The sequence below is a fragment of the Uranotaenia lowii genome, chromosome 2 (genome assembly GCF_029784155.1).
Source record: "Uranotaenia lowii strain MFRU-FL chromosome 2, ASM2978415v1, whole genome shotgun sequence".
In the NCBI taxonomy this organism is placed as follows: Eukaryota; Metazoa; Arthropoda; class Insecta; order Diptera; family Culicidae; genus Uranotaenia; species Uranotaenia lowii.
The window spans coordinates 428,057,180-428,066,613 of record NC_073692.1 but is presented as its reverse complement, the minus strand read 5'-3'; the positions used below and the strand labels follow the sequence as shown (position 1 = coordinate 428,066,613).

The window sequence follows — 9,434 nt, the reverse complement described above, 5'->3', positions numbered from 1 at the left end:
AAAAGGAGTTTAAAATTACAGCCTTTTGTAATTACACTCAAGAAAAAATAGATCACTGGTTTTTTAGATTCCGTGTACTTTTAGAAATTTTTTGCTGTGTAGCACAGTGTAAAAAGATTACACTCAAAACTGAGTTAAATACTACAGTCTGGACTTTCAGGGTGCTTCCATAAAAAAGTAATAATACAATATTAAAGACTTCAAGAATTCATCGATGATTTTTTTTTTTATATGGATGCATCCGTATAAAGTTACAAGCCGTTGAACGTCCATCCAAATATTGTCATATTGACAACATTGACACTCAAGATTAGGGTGAAGTTTAAATGCCTCGAAAAACAGCTGACGCTGTTCAGGTCAGTCTTGTCGGTCTGGTCGAATCGGTGCACTCCCGACCCCGACCTTTTTCATTCAAAACAAAGGTGGCACCGAAAAGCCTTTTGACTTTTCAACTGAATGTTGACTGTAGCGTTTGATTCAGTGTAGAAAGGCTTTTACAAAAAATTTGACGCACGGCGAGCCGAAAATTAAACGACACGACGACGACGAGGTTCATTTTTGGGAGCTGAAAAAATTTTTTTAAACGTAAAAATTACCGATCCGTTTTCGCATGCAACAGCCGGAAATGGTTGCCCCGCGGACAGTGAAAACTAGTGAACACTCTGACAAAGAAATGGAGCAGGAACATGGCAAACAAGCGCTAAAACCGACACTGGGAACAGCCGGCGGCGGCCCCAGCGCCAGCATTGCAAATAAGGACGCGTCGCTGTTGAATGAGGTGAGCGTTGTTTTGTTTTCTTTTCATCAGAATGTTGATCGATTGCATCACTAATGGACGATCTTGTGTTACGCAGACATTAAAAGCAGAAGACGGAGAAGACAAGCTGATGATAGGATCCGAGTACATGGTCCAACGTCAGGACGGCTCTTGGCATCCAGCACAGCTCATCCAGAGTCGGCAAAACCCGTGTGATCCAAAACAGCTCGAATACTACATCCATTATGAAGGATTGAATCGTCGATTGGATCAATGGGTATCTCGGGATCGTATATCTAGTGCTGTAACTACTACTGATAAGAAAACTACCGGAATCGGAACTCCAATCAACCAAGATCATAACGGTAAAAGTCCACTAGTAACTACGTTTGCCAACCCAAAAGACTCGCCTAAAATTGGCAAACCCAGCACTGACATCGACATGGTAGATGGTGATCCGGATCGGAAGATTACACGGAATCAAAAACGACGACACGATGAAATAAATCATGTGCAGAAAACCTACGCTGAGATGGACCCAACAACGGCTGCCCTTGAAAAGGAGCATGAGGCCATCACTAAAGTCAAGTACATCGATAAGTTACGTTTCGGAAGATACGAAATAGATACGTGGTACTTCTCCCCGTACCCAGAAGAATACGGAAAAGTCGGAACACTGTACGTATGCGAATACTGTCTTCGATACATGCGCCTTCCAAAAACACTGCAGCAACACAAGTTGACCTGTGGTCGGCGGCAGCCCCCTGGAAATGAAATTTACCGCAAGGGGACTGTTTCAATTTTCGAAATAGATGGCAAAGACCATCGATTCTACTGCCAGACTCTCTGTTTAATGGCAAAACTGTTCCTGGATCACAAAACCTTGTATTACGATGTAGATCCGTTCTATTTCTACGTTTTGTGTGAAATTGACAAGGAAGGACAACACATAGTCGGTTATTTTTCTAAGGAAAAAGAATCGCCAGAGGGAAACAATGTTGCCTGTATTCTAATACTTCCTCCATATCAGCGTAAAGGTTACGGCAAGTTGCTGATCGCATTTAGCTACGAATTGTCTCGTCGTGAGGGTATTGTTGGCAGTCCGGAAAAACCTTTGTCAGATCTTGGAAGGTTGAGTTACCGCAGCTATTGGGCATACACTTTGCTTGAGCTGATGAAGGAGTACAAAACAACCACTATCAAGGAGCTCAGTGAATTATCAGGCATTATTCAAGACGACATAATCTACACCCTGCAGTCGATGAAAATGGTGAAATACTGGAAAGGGCAACACGTCATTTGTGTAACAGGTAAAGCCGTACAGGAACATCTCCAGTTGCCACAATTCAAGAAGCCCAAACTGATGGTCGACCCAGCATTCCTCCGATGGACACCGCAGAAGCGAGCCATTCCTGTCAAGCAAGTTAAGAAAACCTAAACAACTGCAGATGTGGTCGATACCCCTTATTCATGTATGTATTTTTTAATGGTTTATTTGTTCAATATACCTTTCTGTTTCTTGCCGAGTGTTGGTATCAAAGCAAGAAATAATTTTATTTTAACTCCAGCGAGACACTGAATTCAATAAACTTTGCTTGTTTTAATAGAGCCAAAAGAAAGCCGTTTTTAAGGACAGAATTATTTGGAAGTACATTTTTGTATTGAAATTTGTTTGAAGATTTTAAGGAAAGTTAAAAAGGTAGTTTTAAACTTTTCATAAGAAAACTTAAACTTCTTGATCCAGAGTTAATCTTTCAGAAGAAACGGTTCGAGCATATTTTTATTGATTTATTTGTAGTTCCTTTTAATTTAGACTAGACTTTGTTAAATTATAGTAAGCTATGAAACATTAGAATTGTATAAATAGCACGTAAGCTTTCTAATAAACTTCACTAGTTGTTCAACCTTCGAATAAACCTGTTTGCTAATAGGTTATGGACCCAGTTAACGTTACCTAACAACCGTTGCTATAGCGGTTTGTTTGTTCGATTCAACAGTGAAAATTTTTTCAAGTCAAGTGTGAAAAAAAAAACGTGTTAAACATTGAAGCAGAGATGACTTCCAGTGACCAGAGTTCTCATCGAGTGGCAGTTGTTCCGAGGGCCGGAGCAAGTCACGTTAGTCTGCCGGTTACAGAAAGGCTCCGAGGACGTGAGAACTATAGTTCCTGGGCGTTTGCCATGAAAATGGTATTGATTCGCGAAGGAAGCTGGAGTGTCGTGGAAGCGGACGATGACGACGTGGTGAACCAGGAAGTGTCCCAGAGGGCGCTAGCTACCATTTGCCTTGGAATAGAACCAATAAACTACAGCTTGGTTCAGGAGGCAACTACTGCACATCAAGCGTGGGCGAATCTCAAGAGTGCTTTCCAGGACGGCGGAATGACCCGCAGAATGGGTCTGCTGCGGAAACTAACGAGTATTCGTTTGGAGGAGTGCAAGTCCGTGGAGCAGTATGTCGATGAAATTATGTCGACGAATCACAAGCTTGCAGAAGTCGGATTCAAGGTGGATGATACGTGGCTGGCGAGTATCCTTCTCATGGGTTTGCCGGAGAACTATGAGCCCATGATAATGGGGCTGGAGGCGTCCGGGACGAACATCACGGCTGATGCAGTTAAGGCAAAGATTTTGCAGGATGTAAAGGTTCATTCTGTGGCAAAATCTTCGAATTCGGAAGGTGCTTTTATCAGCAATCAAAAACGGTCGTCCAAAGGTAGAGCGAATGTAAAATGCTTCAAGTGCAATAGAATGGGGCATTTTGCATCGGAGTGCCTGAGCAAACAGGATCAAAGCAATCCAGGAAGTTCCAGACCTTTCAAGAAGCAGTCCAGAAATTCCGCTTTCTCAGCAAGGGTGCAACCAAATCAGTGCGATAAATGGTTGTTCGATTCCGGGGCGACGACCCACATGTGTCGTCAGGAAAAAATGATGTCAGGCAGCAGAAAGATGTCGGAAACCATCCACGTGGCCAACGGCGATGAAATTCCGGTGGTTGCCATTGGAAACGTTGAACTCGAAGCAGCAGTTGAAGGTACATCTTGCTCTCTTACGTTGAATGATACTCTTTGTGTTCCAGATATCGCCGTTAACTTACTTTCGGTGAGCCAAATCTGCAAAAGAGGTCATAAGGTTATCTTCATGAGCGATTCTTGTGAAGTGGTCAACGTCCGCTCAGGTGAGCTGGTCGCGGTGGGAGCAGAAGATGGTGGTCTATATCAGCTGAACGCGGTCAGGAAGCCGACTGCGTGTGTTGCTGCTACCGGAGGAGAACTGCAATTGTGGCATCGTCGCTTGGGTCATTTGAACGTGCAGAGCCTGAAACAGTTGAGAAATTTGGCCACAGGTGTGAAGTTCCGTGATGCAAATATGGAGCATTGCGTACCATGTATCGAGGGCAAACATCAAAGGCAGCCTTTCAAAGCGTTGGGAATCCGAGCCAAGGAAGTTCTGGAGTTGGTTCATTCGGATCTGTGTGGTCCGATGGAGCAAGAATCGATCGGTGGAAGTAAATACTTCATTACTTTCATCGATGATTGCAGCCGCAAGACGTTTGTATATTTCTTGCAATCCAAGAAAGAAGCCCTGAGCGCGTTTCAAGATTTCAAGGCGTTCGTCGAGACTCAAACAGGTTTGAAACTGAAACGTTTGAGAAGTGACAATGGAAAGGAGTACGTCGGGCAGAAGTTCTTTAAGTTCCTCAAGGCGAATGGGATCAGCCACGAATTGACGGTACCGTACAATCCAGAGCAAAACGGGTTGGCAGAACGAATGAATCGAAGCATCATTGAGCGAGCGAAGGCAATGCTGTTCGACGCTGGCATGGACAAACGATTTTGGGCCGAAGCAGTTGGTACAGCGGTTTACTTAATCAACCGATCGCCATCCAAGGGAGTCCAGGTTACGCCGGAAGAGAAATTCACAGGGATTCGACCAGATCTGTCGCACCTGCGAGTTTTCGGCACAGCAGCGATGGCTCACGTACCAAAAGTAAGAAGGAAGAAATGGGATCCGAAATCTCAATCCTGTTTATTCATCGGGTATGCCACCAACGCCAAAGGGTACCGAATGTACAACGAAAGAACTGGTAAGGTGTTCGTTAGCCGAGACGTGATTTTTTTGTGCGAGGGAGTTGAGAAAAACCAAAAGCCAGAAACGGAAACGGAAACTCCGATGGTGGAATTCTCGACTGAAGCAGTCGAAACGGAAATCGAACAAGAGCTTGAGGATGAGGCAAGTGAAGATGAATCTATCTGGTGTGATTCAACTTTCACTGGTGACGAAGACTACGAAACGACGGTGGAATCTGGAGCGGAGTCAACCAGCGCATCATCTGCGCTCCCTCCGCATTCAGAAGATCCACAGCCTACGGGGGTGGTCAGGCGCAGCGCGAGGGAGCGCCGGTTACCAGGCAAGTATGCTGATTATGAAGTTACGTACAGTGTCTTCCCTAAGAAATTCGATTTTCCTCAGCATCCGAAAACTGATGGTGTTCGTCGCAATTTAAGAAAACCTACTGCGCTCCCCTCACGATCAGAAGAGTCCGTTGGCGAGCAACATGATTCGAGGCACAGTGATCGGGAGCGCCCGATCACAGGCAAGTTTTCTCCCAAATCAGCATTAGGCCAGAAATTTCCGCAGATTTCCCTTTCACAGCCAATCATCGAGCCTGAAAGCTTCGAGGAAGCGATGCGGCATCCACAACGAGAACGATGGACCGAGGCCATGCAGATGGAGTATAAGTCGCTGGAGAGAAATGGAACCTGGGAGATGGCCAACTTACCGGAAGGACGAAAGGCTTTGAATAACAAGTGGGTGTTCAAAGTGAAAACCAACGCAGACGGTTCCATTGAAAGGTTCAAGGCGAGACTGGTTATCAAAGGGTGTTCCCAGGTCCAAGGCATCGACTATTCGGAGACCTATTCTCCGGTCGTCCGTTACGCTACAATTCGATATTTGCTGGCGAAGGCGGTTGAGCTGAACTTGGAGATCCACCAACTCGATGCAGTGACAGCATTTCTTCAGGGCGAACTCCAGGGGGAAGAAATTTACATGCGCCAACCAGAAGGCTTCGAGGACGGAACGAAGCGTGTTTGTCGTCTGAAGAAAGCGTTATACGGTCTCAAACAGGCTAGCAGGGTCTGGAATCGTAAGCTGGACAAGGAATTGCGGAAGATGGGTCTATCTCGATCAGCACATGACACGTGCGTCTACTATCGAGCGGAAGGATCCAAGGTGCTGATATTGACGGTGTACGTGGACGATTTCCTCATTTTCTCAAATGATGAGAAGATGGTCACTAAGGTGAAGCAAGGGTTAGCATCAAAATTCCAAATGAAGGATCTTGGAGTGGCTCAAAAAATCCTTGGGCTACGAATCACCAGAAAAGAAGGCGAGATTGGAATTGACCAGGAAAGCTACATCGACGATATCCTGGCGAGGTTCAATATGTCGGAGTGTAATCCTGTTCAGACCCCTTTGGACCACACTCAGAAATTGACAAAAGAGATGTGTCCAAAGTCCGAAGAAGAAGTGGAGCGGATGAAGCGTGTTCCATTCCGTGAACTGATGGGGAGTCTACAGTTTCTGGCCCAATGTACTAGGCCGGACATCATCCATGCTGTGAATGCCGTTAGCAGCTACTGTTCTAATCCTGGAGAAGCCCACTGGACAGCAGCAAAGAGAATCTTGCGGTATTTGCGCGGAACGAAATCCTTGAAACTGGTTTACTCGAGGAAACACGCGAGTCAGTTCGATGCTTTCAGCGATGCTGACTGGGGTAACGATCCTGAAACGAGGCGGTCAACAAGCGGTTACGTTATCCTGGTTAATGGTGGTGCGGTGGCTTGGAGCTCTCGAAAACAACCGACGGTAGCTCTATCCACAACGGAAGCAGAGTACATGGCATTGGCGGCCATCACTCAAGAGGCTATATGGTGGCGTGGTCTTATCGCGGAGTTGACTGGGACGTCTATGGCAATTCCGGTTCGCTGTGACAACAAGAGTGCGATAAACCTGGCGGAGAAGGAGATGGGTTACTCTTCAAGAAGCAAGCACATAGATATCCGCCATCACTTCGTTCGAGAGCAGGTGGAATCGAAAGCTATTGTTTTGTCCCATGTTTCCTCAAAACAACAAGCTGCAGACATCTTCACGAAAGCTGTTCCAGTTCCCAAATTCATCGAAGCAAGAAATAGTTTGGGGATTGATAAATTATAGCTTAAGGGGGGATGTTAAATTATAGTAAGCTATGAAACATTAGAATTGTATAAATAGCACGTAAGCTTTCTAATAAACTTCACTAGTTGTTCAACCTTCGAATAAACCTGTTTGCTAAATGAAAGCGAAGTATGTGTTGCATTATTACATATAAATATTTTCTACAATATGATCAACTACAGCGCTGAAATTCTTGAAAATGCCTGTCACTTCGGGTAATTTTCCCGTTGTTTGCAGTTCCGGTTGATATTTTCCCGTCTCCACTAAAAAGCCTCGCATTCCGATCTGCATTGCACCGATGCAATCGTCATTGGGATCCTATGAAATAAAAAAAAAAATGAAATAATTTTGAAAATCTACAATCAAAACACTTTCCGTACATCACCAATCATGACACAATCTTGAGGTTCCAATCCCTCTGGCAAAGCGGATCGGAAAAAATAAGCGTTTGGTTTACCGATGCAAACACTTGGCACACCACTGCTGTACTCCAGACCCTTGACGAAGCATCCTGGCCCCAGTGAGATCCCATCTTTCGCCTTATAGTACTTTCCCTCGTGAATAGCAATTAGTTTAGCGGTGCCCCTACTCGCGTGGAGAATTCTGAAGGCTTCGTTCAGGTATTGGTAGGAAAATCGTTCTGGTGCCAACCCTACAACTACGGCGTTTAGGGGCCGGTCCGGAGTGTTAGCAGGAAAATCTCTGCGAGCATCCTCCGTGAGAATATAGTACGGGTTTAGATCGTTGCTCTGTACGTATCTCGATGCAGCAGATAGAGATCCATAGATTTCATCCTTTTCTAAACGAAAACCTATCCTGATTAGACGATCATAGAGCGAGAATACACTCTCCTTCGTTGTATTCGTTACGAATTTCACAGTGACACCTAAATCTCTTAGCCTAAAATGGTATAAAAAGTATTTGGCATACGTAGGTAAGAAAATAATCTTTCAATTAACTCAACAAACATACCTTTCCAAGGCTTCTGGTGCTGCCTCTGTGGGTTGATCATCGATGTGTAATGTTCCACTGAGATCTATAAGAGCTCCCTTAATTGGTCTCATATCGCGTATTTTTTTAATCACTGTCTGCAGAGGATTTGAAAATAATTTAAATATTTTTCAGCTTCTAGCAAAATAACCGGGTTTTGACTTTTGATGGCCTTCTAAAAGGGGCAAAATTTTTTGACACTATGTGCAGCTTGTGCTTGTTAAAAGTTGTTTGTAAACAATGTAACGGCATCGAATCTTGCGTAACGTACAAGGTTCGTGCTGATAACAATTTTGTTACTTACTCAAGATATTACCCAGGAATACATATATTTTTACTATTTGCCTATTTAGAGAAAAGTTTATAGACAAAAAAAAATATGTATCAAGAAAAATTTTGAATTGAAACCTTTACTAGATAAATCTACTAGCCTTTTTTCAATTATTAAAATTAGTTCTACAATTCTGAATTAAATATCTCTTACCTGTGAGACTCGCATTTTCGAAAATCCTGAAAGAAACAAGATAATTAAAACCTACGCTTACTCAATCGGATAACAACTGAGCGTAACACTCAAAAACATCTTATCGAGATTCACATTTTAAAACGTAGCAAGAAATTATATCGACAGCCAGGAGATTTAGAACCACCAATTTGTAAAAATCTAAATTTGGATTTTTTGCAATAAGTTATTCATTATTTTGTCGCATTTTTGATATCCGGATAAATTCATTTTAATTATTATTAAATTCAGGAAAACACATTTTGCAGCTGCTCTATGATAATAAAAAAAAGACTAACTTTCCAATCACAGTTATCTCAGTCATACCTAGTAGAACTCATTTGAAAAAATGGAACACCAAGTTGACATATTTGTACACATTTTGAAATCAATACATTTTTCAAATGCAAACCGGATCAGAATAGCATATCAAAATTGTTACTTAAATCTTTCTCAGCGAGATTTTTAAATCTAATTCAGTTATTGCCGTATGCCGTGACCAGCGTTACCACATATACAGATTTTTCTGTAAGTATACAGATTTTATGGAAATTTTCAGACACAGAATCTGTATATACAGATTACAGATAATTGGAAATTTATACAGATTTCATACAGATTTTCAGAAATTCAGAGATTTTCCAAGATATTTTTAATTATACCACAGAGAACCAGAGAACGGGCCCCGAACAAATATGTGTCGAATCCGTGTGTAAGAATTCGAATCGTCGACCATTTGAAAACCGTTAAAATTGGTCTAAAAACAGCACCATCTAGTGGCTCTTAGCTAAGTAACTCTGCTGTTGTTGTCGATTTGGTTTGTCAACATTCGAGAACACTCAGAACATAAATTACCCAAAATTTACTTCCAGGTCGCACCAAAACAGAGTTCAGCTAGTTTTTTTTTGGGGTGTATGAAAAGCAACAATGATATCTGCAGCAGGAACTACATATATGCTCTTTAAAC

General features: G+C 43.0%; 2 protein-coding genes across 3 annotated transcripts; one reads left to right on the top strand and one right to left on the bottom strand.

The window, feature by feature from the left end:
* The first annotated feature begins 483 nt into the window (after positions 1 to 483).
* Positions 484 to 2,337, top strand: LOC129745341 (histone acetyltransferase KAT8). Its single transcript, XM_055738356.1, has 2 exons — positions 484 to 778; positions 855 to 2,337. Exons 1-2 carry the CDS (start codon positions 611 to 613, stop codon positions 2,193 to 2,195), a joined length of 1,509 nt encoding a protein of 502 aa, XP_055594331.1. The 5' UTR covers positions 484 to 610; the 3' UTR covers positions 2,196 to 2,337.
* Positions 2,338 to 2,529: 192 nt separating this feature from the next.
* Positions 2,530 to 8,536, bottom strand: LOC129746371 (haloacid dehalogenase-like hydrolase domain-containing protein 2). 2 transcript variants are annotated; one of them, XM_055739998.1, is made up of 4 exons: positions 8,450 to 8,536; positions 7,948 to 8,063; positions 7,356 to 7,875; positions 2,530 to 7,293 (listed from the first exon to the last, which is right to left on the bottom strand). In XM_055739998.1, the coding sequence occupies exons 1-4, from the start codon at positions 8,462 to 8,464 to the stop codon at positions 7,120 to 7,122; spliced, it is 825 nt and encodes a 274-aa protein (XP_055595973.1). In that variant the 5' UTR covers positions 8,465 to 8,536; the 3' UTR covers positions 2,530 to 7,119. The 2 variants fall into 2 exon arrangements, with proteins under 2 accessions (XP_055595973.1, XP_055595974.1); XM_055739999.1 differs by lacking the exon at positions 8,450 to 8,536 and adding an exon at positions 8,270 to 8,297.
* Between the last annotated feature and the right edge of the window lie 898 nt (positions 8,537 to 9,434).

Coding starts and splice junctions, on each gene's coding strand:
- LOC129745341 (XM_055738356.1), top strand. CDS start 611: ATGCAACAGCCGGAAATGGTTGCCCCGCGGACAGTGAAAACTAGTGAA. Junction 779..854: donor ACGCGTCGCTGTTGAATGAG/GTGAGCGTTGTT, acceptor TGTGTTACGCAG/ACATTAAAAGCAGAAGACGG.
- LOC129746371 (XM_055739998.1), bottom strand. Junction 7,876..7,947: donor GCACCAGAAGCCTTGGAAAG/GTATGTTTGTTG, acceptor ATACCATTTTAG/GCTAAGAGATTTAGGTGTCA. Junction 7,294..7,355: donor ATTGTGTCATGATTGGTGAT/GTACGGAAAGTG, acceptor TTTATTTCATAG/GATCCCAATGACGATTGCAT.